The 14,080-nt window shown below is 39.6% G+C and overlaps 1 protein-coding gene across 1 annotated transcript; it reads right to left on the reverse strand.

Annotated features, from left to right (window-relative positions):
- Nucleotides 1-9,574: 9,574 nt before the first annotated feature.
- On the reverse strand, nucleotides 9,575-10,855 carry LOC109460441 (olfactory receptor 56A1). The gene has a single exon (XM_019755832.3). It carries the CDS (start codon nucleotides 10,628-10,630, stop codon nucleotides 9,686-9,688), a length of 945 nt encoding a protein of 314 aa, XP_019611391.3. The 5' UTR covers nucleotides 10,631-10,855; the 3' UTR covers nucleotides 9,575-9,685.
- Nucleotides 10,856-14,080: the final 3,225 nt, after the last annotated feature.

Consider the following 14,080-nt stretch of genomic DNA (forward strand, 5'->3'; position numbering starts at 1 on the left):
TCTCTATCTGTATGATCATTTAAAATGCAAACCCTTTTATTGTAGAAACTGATAAATGTTCCTATTATAGCCAAAGATTCAATGTGTATTCTTCAGTGTTATTTTCATCTCCCATTCCTTTTGACCACTAGCAAATTTCCTTACTTCTTTTTTAAACATATGCATTTGAGAGGAGGTTTATTATGCTTTACTTTGATGTTTAACAGCAGGAGGATTTTTCATGTTAGGGTCTACCATGAAATGAAAGTCAGAACTGTTCTTTACAGGGAGGACAGGATTCATTTACGCATGTAATGGTATGGAATACTCTTTCAGTGTGAAACATGAGAAAATGCCCCTAAATAACAAATGTTTGTGCTCTAAAACCCTGTCAGCTCTGTTCACATAATTATTCTCTCTTCCTCTGGATGCAGCTGGACAAGTAATTAAGCTGGTTGCCTCTACTTTATCTACTGATACGTGTATTGAGATTATGCAAAGCAATTAATTAATCCTGAAAGTAAGAGATAATGGTGACCCACTTTGAAGATTATAAAAAGACGAAGTCCTAGTGTCACAGTCTAGAGCAGAATAACTTAGTTGACTTTCTTGTCAAAAGAATAGAAGAAGAGAATGGAGGAAGAATGACATAGGTGGGACAGAGAATAAAAGAGCAGAGGTAAAAGGAAGGAAGGAAGGAAGAAAAAAGGAAGGGTGAAAGAAAAGGGGGAAGACAATGGATAAGGAAGTAAAAATAACAAAGCTATTGAGCGATTGTAGTTGATGTTATTATGTATATAACTGAATAAAAAATCAAACTGAAATAATTGCTCTCATCCTTTTTTGTGAGGCAATTAAACTGAAATATGGAGAGTTTAAATTCTCTTCCCAATTCATACAGCTGACAACAGCAAAGCCAGGATGTAAAATCTGACTTCCAAACTTAAAATCCAAGATTCTTTATGCCAAAAGTCGGTGTCAGAAGGCTCTTTCTCAAGAGCATTTAGGCTTATTGGTCAATCTGTCATTCTATGAGACTAGGAACAGTGAGGCATAGTGGTTATTATGACATGTTTATTATTTTGGTGAACAACGCAATCTACTTGGCTAAGAGAAAAAGATTATGGTGCAAAATGAAAGTGAAGCTGATGATACTAAGCAAAGCAGTGTTTCCCACACAACAAAAAAAAGAAATGAAGAGAAAGTAAATCTTATACTCTCAGAAATAAGTTCTAGCTGACATTAATTGGCTGGATAAATGTAGTATAGAGTTCCTCAGATTTCCTTCAAGTCAGCAGCTCACCTGGGAAGTCAAGGAAACTGGTCTCACCTCAGCTGTGAGGAGGCAAAACTCATGAATCCATAAATATCCCTCATTTGGCTCAATCTACAAACAAATCAATATCTACTTTTATAGGAGTAAGCAAGCATAAATCCAAGGAAACTCTCAGCCACTTTCTCAAACAGAACACAGTTCTTAATTTTATTATAAACATTGAAGTAAATGCAATAAATTCAGTGATTTTTGTCCAGAAAATCCACCAAGGTCTGTTCTTCCCTAGAATATTGACTCATCTAGTCCCCCTCCCCAACTAGGTCCTAAGAACAGCATCTCTTGACAGACCACAAACTGCATAAACTCAAAGAAAGGCTGAGCAGAAAATCATTGCTTGTTTTAGTCAAATATTGGACTCAAGACGTCACCTTGATAGAATGTCAAGGTAGGTTTCAGGAATATGTTTGGACAGTCCTGAGCTGAGACTGGCTCTGGGGAGGGACTCAAATCCCTGTACTGCATCCATTGGACTTCCACTAACTGGAAAAGATGGAAGGAATCTAAAAAGGCCCCTCTGCCTCTCTCTCGTGAGTCTAAAATAAAACCTGATGAGCTACTTAATAAGGCATCTGGAGGAGGCAAACAAGAAGCAGATCAGGCTCCAGGGCTGACAGTCTTAGACCAGGAGGGCCACAAAATCTTTCATAGCTCTCCTTCCACTTTTCACCCTTCCCATTCTACAACTTGGATTTCAGTCGACAATCAGTGTATATGAGCGACAGAGACAAGGCTAAGTTTACCAAACAGAGTTTTTCTTCCTCTTAGACACAGATAAATTTACATTTTCCAGGCTCACTTGCAATTAGGTGAGGCTAAAAGACTAAGTCTGGCCAAGGAAATGGCATTCACCTCTTCCAGGCTTATGGTCTTAACAACCTCTTTCATGTCCTGTATACTCTCTCCCTCTCCCCACTTTTGGCCAATTGCAGATAATCCACTGGAAGACATGAAGCCCTAGAAAACGATGGAACCACACAATGGAGGAGGCTAGGTCCCTGAATGATTGCATGGAGGGTAGCTTCCCCTTCCACATGCATTGGACTGGATGTCATCAAAAAATAAAATTGGGCATTGTTAAATGACAGATAAATTGGAATTGTTTTTTCAACAGCTGGCAAGTTATCCAGACTAAGGCTGCAGACAGTGAGAAAACTGGCATCCAGTACTAGAAAGATCTCATAACAAGGAAAGCTGACATGCCTACTAAATGGTAACTCTAGGAGATATAGTTGGAACAATTCAAAATAATTGTGTGTGCTTGCAATTATTGATTCCACTTGACTAATAGATGAGCTTAGTAGAAATTTGGCTGGTTTTCCAGGAGAAATTAATAATAGAGTCCACAAGAATGGAGTCTTGAAGAATTGTCCCACTGCTTGGTAGACCAAAGATTAAGAGAATGATTTAGAATGCTTTTGAGTAACAAAGACTCATAGAAACCAGCCCTGAGAAGAAACCAGATTTTGTGTTTAGCTGTTCTACTCAAATCTGACAGCCTTGGAACAAAAACATTAAGTAAGAAAAGAGTAGCATGAGGAAAAAGACAATTTTTATTTTTTTTTAACTACGCCTGAGAAAAATCTTTGAGTGTGTTTTGTGTGGGTCTCAGCCTATGGATAGTGATGTTATTGGCTAGAAATGCCAAGAGGCATTCACCTGGATAGAAAGCCACAGACATTTATTTCCCTAACTGGAGCCACTATTGAGGCTACACCAGTCTTTTGGCAGCTTTTGTCATGATTGGAAGGTGCACTCCGCGACAATCATCAGGAAACTTTGAAGACATAAGGTTTGCTACTCACAAGTCTTACAGGATATGGAGTATGGCTGGGGCCACACAGCAAGGTCAGGGGTACAGAGAGAGAGAAAGAGAGAGAGAAGAAACCTGGGGTGCTGCCTTTATTGAGGTCGAGGATGAAGCGAGTGGGGTTTCACCGGTTCACTCTTTATTGGTGAATTTAAAATGCAGTTCTCAAGAAGTAAGTGCCCGAAGGGATAAACCGGATCACTCCAAAGGTCAGTCAACTAGGTTAACCAGAGTTTCTAAAACGGCAAACTTTATAAGCCATGTAGCCTCTTTATCTAGTTGTGTAGCTGGCAGTGTGTTTATTTGAGATGGATGTCTTTTGTCTTTGAAGTGGATGCCTCAGTAATCAAACGCTTAATGTCAGGCACTCACATTATAATCACAAAAGCTAATTGTCAAGCACTTCCACTACAGAGTGATTACTAGCACAAGGAACTGACCTAACACAAACAGAGCAGAAACCTGTTAGGCTTTTGTGGGGGTTCATTACCAAAGAAACATGAGCTTGGATTTTAGAGAAGGTTTTTCATTAAGAATTAAAACAATTGCTGATCCTAATATTTTACAACAAGAAGCGGGCTCCAAATGTAGTGTCTGCAAAAGAAGTCACGGGTCCAATGCCTGCTTCACTTAATGTCAACTGGGGAGACTGAAGAAGGTACAAACCCCCCAAAGGCAGAACAAGGGCGAGAGTTCCACCCAAAGAACATAACCAGTGTCAAGTCAGGGAACTTAACTGGCTATCAGGAGGTAAAATATGTTGCAATGCCTGCCCCAAAGTATTCCAGCATTACCAATGAGAAATTGAATTCCATGCTTCACTTCCAACTGGAAATCTTTATGGCTGGTCCCCAGTTTCTGCTCCACCATTAAATATGTGGTGGGAGGAGGAAATGACTGGTCCAAGAGGAATCACCTCTGGACCTCATGGAGAAGACCACACACTCCTGGAGATCTTGGGCTTTGTGCTACATACAGGGATTAGTTGAGAATTTGGATAGACTGATTTGGGAAGCAGTAATATATATTCCACACACAACAGTCTCTTGGATAATTTCTTTTAAGAAATGAATATTCAGTGACCCAGCCTCTCCTGTAGGCAGCTGGATCTACATGAGGAGTCTGGTCAATTGAATGATAGAGAAAATGATGTAAATCTCTCCCAGGTTGAGCCCCTAAAACCTCCTACACATTCTCTCCTTTCACTTGTATGACAACCGGATACAGGAGTACAAGTGGAGATCCCTAAGTACCTAGAACGTGGAGGATCCATGTATGGAAAAAACATGGATCCCTAAAGGATGACATGAAGCAAAGCCCCCACACATTGGAATGGAATATGGATGAGAAATAAACTTTTATTGTGTGAACTTACTGGGATGGCTTTGTTGCATTATAGTAACTTTATTTGCATTGACTAGTTCAATACATGATGGCTTTTGATGTGCATTGCCTTTGCTATCTATAATCTGGAGCATGAAAAACTTCAGAAAACTACAAAGCTCTCCAGTTGAAAATGTAGCTCAGTCCCTAAACAATGTAATATGAAAAGTGGATTTAGATAGAAAACATCCCTAATGTCTCACTCCTCACTTTAGTCTCTATTAGGTGAATGACCATTAGTAATTCACCTTTTTTCTTAGTTGACTAATCTGAAAAACTGGGAGTAATGATAACTCATGGGCTATGCTGATAATAGTCTCTCTGAGAGTAGTTTGCCTCTTGGTAACTAGGCTAATCAGTACTGTGTTCATCACACATAAAGCACTCAATAAATAATTTTTGGTTGAGTAGATGAAGAAATGAATAAATATTATTACATATGGTCCTTAGCCAAACACTGCTAATGCAACATCTTATTAGATACTGAGATACATACATCTTACCCTTATGAATACTGGACTCATTGATGGTATTGACCCTGAAATGTCACCGAAGGGAAAAAAAACAGAGTATAAATTGTTATAAACCTTTTATTTTTTCAATCTTTCAAATCCCAATGCGCCTATGAGAAGGAAGTACAATAACTTCTTCTTGAAGCTGCCCCTCCCCTAAGTGTTGGAGATCCCAGGAGTTTTCTGATACAGTTGTCAGTCCCCTTTCAAACACCAAGCAGAGGTTGAGAAGTCACTCCAGTATTGCTATTCCCATTGATAGCCACAAGGAGGCACTGTTGACGTTCCAGTAATGTAGCTTTTGTTTACTCTTGGCAGTAAAATCATGTTGTTTAGACTCCATGGCTGCCCCGCCTGATGCCACACTGAGCCTCCGAGGTCACAGCTTATAATACCTGTATGCTTAGAATATATCCCAAAGCACAATAGAGTTTGAGGATGACTACGTACTAAGAGGCTCCCAGATTCTATTTTACATGTGGAAAACAGTTTTGTTCGCTCAACAATACTTAGGTCTTTGTTTTGAGCACTAGTCACCAGCATAGACTGACTCCCTTTGTCCTCCAGATACTTAATTCCAGGGGACTTGTTGCTCTTTCTTGCCACTGGGTCTTGATTTAAATCTGCTCTGTTCCTGAATAGCAGTGTACAATGGCTTCAGATATTCTTTCTCAAAAGATTCTGTGTTCATTACAAATTACTCATGCAAATGTAACTAACCTGCAAACCACCGAATGAGGTGAGTGCCTATTGGTAAGCCACTCCCTCCGCCCTTCAGACAATTGGACTATAGTCACCTTATATTAGCAAAGTGACTCTTCACAGAGTTTCTTAGTTAAGCTGACAAAACATCTGTACCTCATCAATTAATAATTGTCTTTTAGTTTTATTGAGATATAATTGATGTACAGCACTGTATAAGTTTAAGGTGTACACCATAATGACTTGACTTACAATTATTCTGAAATGATTACCACAATTAGTTTAGTCAATATCCAACACCACATATAGATAAAAAGGAAAAAAATGAAAAAAATGCTTTGTTCCTTTAAGATTCATTCAACTTTTAAACATACCATACAGCACTGTTAACTATAGTCGTATGTTGTACATTACGTCTCCAATACTTATTTATCTTAAAATTGGAAGTTTGTACCTTTTATATCCCACCAATTTTAAATGCCTTTAGTTTATGATAGTCCATTCCATCCACTCAACACAGTGTTCAAAGGTTGCTACTAAGCTCATTTTTTTAATGCTATGGGAATTGTATAGCAGAGCTGTGTTTGCCCTTCAAGATCTGGCTCTTGAAGGGTGGATGGGTGGCTCAGTTGGTTAGAGCATGGGCTCTGGGCAACAGGGTTGCCAGTTCGATTCCCACATTGGCCAGCAAGCTACGCCCTCCACAACTGGAATGAAAGACAACGAGCTGCCACTGAGCTCCCGGGTGGCTGGAAGACTCAGTTGGTTGGAGCACGTGCTCTCAACCACAAGGTTGCCTGTTCGACTCCCACAAGGGATGGTGGGCTGCGCCCCCTGCAACTAAGATAAAACAAAGGTGACTGGATGTGGAGCTGAGCTGCGCCCTCCACAACTAAGATTGAAAGAACAACAACTTGACTTGGAGCTGATGGGTCCTGGGAAAAACACACTGTTTCCCAATAAAGTCCTGGAAAAACACACTGTTCCCCCAATAAAGTCCTGTTCCCCTTTCCCAATAAAATCTTAAAAAAAAAAAAAAAAGATCTGGCTCTTAAGATAATCCTGCTCCCTCATTACCTTTACCTGGATGTGGAATCACCCTAAAACTGGTCATAGGACCATTGTGTTCAATTTCTTGAACCACCTGCACCGGGCTTGACAAACCTGTGAGAAACTGTGGCCCTCTTAACCTCTCTCATCAGAATCAGAGCAGAGCCAATCTTAAGTATGTGCCTGTCCATTCCTTATACTCAGAACTCTACTGCTATGAAACTAGAGATCCATGGTAGACACTATTTGTCAACTCTTCACTTAGCTACTTCAGCATCATAAATAAGAGAACGTTTACTGAGCCCCTCGATGTGCCAAAATTATGCAGGTTAGTTTGAGGAATGACAACTGGTGTGTTGGTTCCTACATTCTTTAGAAATTCCTACAAGTTGGTAGTTTCTATTCCTGTGTACATCCATTTTGAGCCAAGCTTCTCATAATTATGTTGGCCGTTTGCTTTAATCTAGAGAAGTCCTCATTCAGGAATTAAGATCTAAATTTTGACCAGCTAAAAGACTGCTCTTTGAGTCCCTTCTGGGTTTGCCGCTGGGTAAAAGCATAGCTGAGGTAGAGAAAGCACTCCTAGAGAGAGCAGAGTGGACAAGATGTTTGAAAATATCACCTGTCCATATGTATCATAGTTCTATGAATTATATTCTTTCTGCTAGATTTTTAAGAAATTTATACTATAATCATCCACAGAAGGCTTTTATGAAAATTAAAGATTATCATGCACACTGATATTTTGCAAGAGCTCAAAAGATTTGAGCTTTTCATTTCATTATTATTATCATTATTATCAGTATATAAAGACACTGAAATTATAATTATTTTAGGCATTCAGTGTTGAAGTCAGCCATTCTGTCCTCTGAGGGACAGTAGGAAGATGGATAAAACTCTTCTGGCAGCCGTGAGATGGAGAGAGGCCCAAACTACTGAGTGTCACACCTGTGGCTCTGGCTTGAGGAAATAAAAGCCAAGGCTGAGAACATAAGAGTGTTAAGAGCCCCTTCTTGTAGGTAAATGGGTGCCATTTTCTTTCCCACTGTTATTGAGTGTGGCTTTGGAGAACCTGTAGCCCACACCAGCAGTGAGTGGCAGTTACTCTATCTAATTGCCCGTGTGGGGCAGTCAATTCCTGCTGACTCTATTTCTGCTGTCAATAATACCAATTTTTTTTATAGCTATGAAAGCTGCCCCTATGACATTATGTCATGTCTCTTTACCTACCCTGCACCAGAGGACTTGATTCTGTCTCTAGTTCCCTGGGAGGCATTGTGCACTGCAAAGTGCTATTACAGCTGTCCCTCATGTTATCATAAGTTTCATACTCAGAATCAAAAGGATCTGTGCAGTCATTAACTCTTGTCGCCCTGCTCCAAACTCTCCCATCCAAACTCTGCTTTGTGATGCTGGGGTTCAGACTCTGGGACTTTTATTTGTCAGCTGGCTCCTTCTTAGTTTGCACCCACAGAGAATAACAGAAAAAGACTGGAAGGTTGAAGCAGGGGAGGGAATACTTGCTTCTTCCTGTCTGTTCCTCTTTTGTCAGTATCTCATAGCAATGACTTGTCATGCAGGCAGTGGAGTTGATCCTAGTCTCCAAGATTGGTTGGTTGGTTGGATGGATGGTTAGTTGAATGGATTTGGGGTTTGGGTTTGGATTTGAGTTTTAGAACTCCCAGGATTAAATCAGCCTCACTGAACTCCCTCAGAGATATCACCAGTAGGATAAAGTTCCATCCTCAGAGGTCTTAGCCCCAGCTATAAGGGCACCTCCTCTGGGCTTCTGTGACATTAGAACCAGAGTCAGAACCCATCCTCAGATTTCTGAGACTCAGTTTAATGAATGAGCCTACCGCCGACATTCTGTGTTTTAACCCAACCTCTTCCTAAGTGTAAGGTTCTTCCTTCGGGTACTATCTCTGTGTTACTTCATCCCCTTTTTTGGTTTCATGTCTCGAATACCCATTTAATCAATTACTTACATTACATTTTCTAAAAGTAATGGGTGCAATATCTTTTGTCCTGATTTGCCCCACTGTTAACCCAGAAACCCGACACTATGCCTAGTCTTGCCACCTTCAACTAGAGACCTTGGGCAGAGTCAACAGATCAAATAAGACTTGAATTTCAATTCACTGCATGTATAGCTCAAACATACCTATAGGGGAAGTGGCCAACCCACTGTTCTTATCAGTTTCTCCGTTTCCTGCCCCAATGGTATCTCCTCTCTCAACCTGCATTCTCATTTTCAAGACTCCCTGAAGGTAATGAGGTTATGATAGAATAGAAAGCTGGCATTGCTTTATATTATTATGAGCAGTCTTTTCCTGCGATGCTGCAGATGCTTCGTGGGGCAGAACTCTGCCTTCTCTGAAAACACCCTGACTCTCAAGGATGTAGGTACAGGCAGGATACACCCAAGGACAGCCTAAAGTACAAAACTCAGGCCAAAGCAGAGTAGGGTGGAAGCCTGATCTTCAGCTTCAATTGTACTTAAAGGAGCATTTCTATCGAAAGAGCCTAAACTCTATGGCCTGGATTTCAATCTCTACTCTATCACTTCCCAGGTATATGATCTTTGGCATTTACCTCTCTTAAAGGCATCTTTTATTTATTTTTTTGCTGTGTAAAATGGAAGTAGTGATACCTGCAGGAATGTTGTGAAGATTAAATGACTTAAATATAATTGCCTATGCTCAAAGCATTTACTCAAGAAATATGAGTTTGCTCCCTCTTGCTTACCTCCACCTGAACCAGGGGAGAAGAATAAAGGAGGTTATCTGGGTCAGTTAAGAAGTGAGTCTCGGTGTATGTAATAGATACTTACTCACAGGCATTTCTCTACCTTGCTGCCGAGGCAAAATCATTGAGAAGGAAGGGGAGAAGGAATTAGAAGTCTTTTCTACATGTTCATATCCCTCTATGCAGCAATTTCTGAATTCCTTGTTTTATTTCTTTGGTCCGAATCCCATATACAACAGGGTTCAAAGCAGGAGGTATGAGGTGATGAAGGACATTGAGCAAGATCAGAATGTCCATGGGGACCCTCTTCCTGGACACATTTGTCAATACCACAACCAGCAGGATGGTGCTAAAGAAGAGAATAAGGATGAAATGGGAGCCACACGTGCTCAGGGCTTTGACTGCAGCCCCCTCAGCCTTGAGTTTAAGCACAGCTCTTAGAATGAAGGTGTAGGAGAGGACGATGAGGATGAAATCTGAGCCCAGTAAGGTCCAACCAGCCACAAACTGGTAGATTCTGTTAAGAGTGAAATTGTCACAGGAGAGCCTGGACACTGAAAGGTTGGCACAGATGCAGTTCTCAATGACTTTTTTTCCACAATAACGAAGCCGGGAAGCGAGAATAGGAATGGGTGCAGCAACAAGGGCATTTCGTATGACAATGAAAACACTAGCCTTGGCCACAAATTTGTCAGTGATGATGGATGAGTATCGTAGTGGGTGGCAGATGGCCACGTAGCGGTCATAGGCCATGATCATGAATGTGCAGGACTCCATGGGGAGTAAACTGTTCATGATGAACATCTGGAGAAAGCAGGCCGAGAAGCTGATGGACCTGAGGTCAAACCAGAAGATGGCCAGGACCTTGGGGATGACGGTGAGGCAGAGCACCATGTCCAGCAGAGAGAGGAGGCTGAGAAGGTAGTACATGGGCTGGTGCAGAGAGTCCTCCAGCCGGATGGTGATCAGAAGAATACCATTGGCCCCCATGGCCAGGAGGAAGAGGAAGATGAGGGGCAGGGACAGCCAGTGCTGCCAACTCTGGTAGTTAGGGAAGCAGATGAGGAGGAATTCGGAGACTGGAGCAGTGGAGTAGTTGCTGGGCAGTGCCATTGAATGAACCTCAAGCTGACAAGGCTTCTCTTGACTATTCTTATGGGCAGATACAAGTGGTGATTTTTTAAGTTGACTTCAAAAGTATCCCTCTCACTTATTGTTTAGGAAGCTAATTATATATAGGAGACTCTTCCTCAATAAAGCAAATTCCAGTCAATATTTTAAATGTAGATTGGTGAGACAACAAATAATGCTATGGTCTATGAAGAAAAATGAGTTAATGAGAAAACTAGTTTTGAAAAGAGAATAATAGGGAGTAACCTCACAACATTAAAAGTGTGTAACAATTTAGATCAGTATGGTAGGACTGTAAGAAAAGCAAACTCTTAATAACATAAAGGAGATAGGCCAAAAACACCTAGTTTTTACAATAATCTATTATATGATGAAGGAGGCATCAAACCTATGGTGGATAAGAAGTTTCTTTAATAATAGGTGTTTTTGAGATAATTGTTGACATTGTTGAGGGAAACCTATAATTAGGTCCTCACCTACTACCATATACCAATATAAGTGGGGATGGCTAATTTCATTGTATCCCTTTTCCAAACTCATGGTATACTAGAAGAAAATAGAATGTAAAATTGATTACATCAGTCCTTGGTTAAAACCCTAATCCTCTTTGAATATAACCATTCATTTTCCAAAGCCTGCACTTGACCATTCCAGCACCCTTGGAATAAGCCTGAAACAACAGGAAAGGCTGCTTTTACTATAAACTTATAGTTACCAGTTTTAAATGGGCCCTCAGCATTGTCTGTCCATCTTACAAAGCATTCTTGATCAACTGTTCACTCTTGCCTTTTCAAACCTTCATTCTTTTCAATCCTTGATCTCTTCTTTTGTTGAAAGGTGACATCGACTACTACCTCACAGAGAAAAGAGAATGCATCCAGTCAGATTTTCTTCAACTTTCTAAGATAAAACTTATAAATGTGCTTGCACATTCTCCCATCTTTTCCTTGTTTCCTCCCATTATAACCTGTCCATCCTCAAAATGTCAAACCTTCCACTTCGGCATTGAATCCTAGCACTCCCAGCTTGTATTTGTATTAATTGTGCATTCTACTTCCCTAATTTTGAGTCATAGTTCCTTCTTTACTGGACCAGCACTGTCTTTCAAAGATTCTCCAGTATCTTTCATCTTTAAAAATAATTTAAAAGCCTCTTTTCTTCCTTTCAGCTATTTTTCTTTGGCCTTCCCTTTACACCCAAACTTCTCACAAACACTGTTATACTTTTTGTCTCCATTTCCTCACCTCATATCCAATCTATAACTCCCTGCAATGTGGCTTCCTTCTTTATTAGTTTCCACAATACAGTTCTCAAAAACAAACATACAAAAAAAAAAATAGATCGTTGAACAAAAAAAAATAGATTGTTGAATCTTGCTAAAACAATTGGTCGAATCCTCTTCCTTAAAACATTCTCTTTGGTTTAATTTGTATCACAGTCTCCTGGTTTATCTCATACCTCCTGGTACCCTCATTTTCTCTAACATGTTTTTCATCTACTACCTTGGCATCAGTTTCCAGATTCAACCCTGGATGCTCTTTGATTTTCTTCCCCTCCTTCTGCTACTCTGTTCTGCTCTTTCCCACTTCTTTTCTCTTTTCCACATCTTCAATTACCATCTCTATGTTGATGATTACTAAATTATATCTCTTAACTTAGAACACTTTAGAAGCCTATTGACATATCAACTTAGGTCTCTCAAAGATATCCGAAACTCACCAAGTCCAAAATTTACTTAAGATTTTTCTACGAAAACTGGTCTTTTTCTAGCATCTCCTATCTCAGTTAATGGCATATATATCTGGACAGTTCCACAAGACAAAGACTTAAAACCATCTTGAACACATTCTTTACCTGTACCACCCATTACAAACCCACCATCAAGATCTGTCAGGTTTTCCTTTTAATTAGTTCTTGAGTCCATCTACTTCTCCATCTCCACTGTCACCATCCAAGACTAACGTACCATTATCTTTAGAATGAAATAATGAAATTACCTCCTAATGCATTCTAGGTTTTATTATAAAACCATCCATTACTTTAAAATCAGAGAAATTTAAAAATATAAACCTGATCTTGTCACTTGTAGGCTTAAAATATACCATTGGTTTCTCATTGTTAATAAACTAAAAACAGAAGCCTTAACTTGCACTTCATTAGTTCACAAGTTCATGAGAGAAGAAACCATGCCTGTTGGGTTTTTTTTCATCACTATATGTACAGTGTATAGAAAGATTCTTTTATGAGGGCTCCTGATTCATTGAATAAATTATTTAATAAATAAGTACATGCATGAATGACAAAAATGTCATTTGCATCCTACTTAATTTTCCCATCTCATTTGATAGCCTTCGCTCTCCGGCTTCCTGAGCTCCAGCTACACTGTCCTATCAGATCTTCAAATACAACATGCATATCTGCTCCTAATTCTCTTGAAAAACTATGCATTATATGCTCCCACACATACATCCTCTTACTTACTATTCATCCTTTACATCTCAATTGAAATAGTGTCTTTTCTGGGAAGTTTTCTCTAACCCTCTCCAGATAAGATTAAGGTCTCCTATTTTATGATCTCCTAGTACTTTCCCCATCCTCCCAGTTTGTAGCTATATATTTATGTGATGGTTTAGTTAAATATTCCTTTCTCCCAAGTTCAATTAGACATTTCCTAAATCAGCCTGAGAAGAAAATGGAAGCCCTTATTAAGTTGCTAACACCTTAGATGAGTTTTGATGGATGTGGAAGATTTATAACTGTGGGTGTTATATTTCAGGTATATGAAATGGATTATGTAAAAGCATGACAATGAGATAGAGAAAAACTTTGGAGGGAAACTCTATGAAATATTTAATCTGGCTGGAGTCAAGAGGATGGGGAGTTGAAGGAAAGAATAGGAAATTGAGTTGATAAAAACAGAAAGCCAGATTATGAAGGACCTTTGCTATGCTAAATATTTTACAGTTAATCTTGTAGATAAAGAGACAACAAAGAAGTATTTCTATTAGGAAAGAGACATGCCTAGGTATGGGTGACAGGAAGATCACTCTGGATGCAATGTTATGGATGGATTTGAGAAAGGAGAGAGAGCAGAAGCAGAAGAATAGATGATGCAATAGTCAGGATGAGAAACGGTGAGTAGCTGAACAAAGACTAAAGGACCGAGAATGGAAAGAAGGGGCATATTCCAATGGTAAGATAGACAGAATTTAGTGACAAATTAGTTATGAAAGACACAGTAGGTGAGAAGTCCAGAATGGCACCCTGTTTTCTGATTTAAGTAAATAAATAGAATCACTAAGATATGAAACACAGGCAATTGAGTATGTTTAATGTATATGGGTATATGTCAAAGCTGAGGTGTTTATATAATCTTCACATAAAGATTTATCTTAGGCTGTTGGAAATGAGGGGTTTGAACAAATTAATAGC

Source organism: Rhinolophus sinicus, chromosome 14 (genome assembly GCF_057876585.1).
Source record: "Rhinolophus sinicus isolate RSI-liver-muscle chromosome 14, RSI-T2T, whole genome shotgun sequence".
Classification (NCBI taxonomy): Eukaryota; Metazoa; Chordata; class Mammalia; order Chiroptera; family Rhinolophidae; genus Rhinolophus; species Rhinolophus sinicus.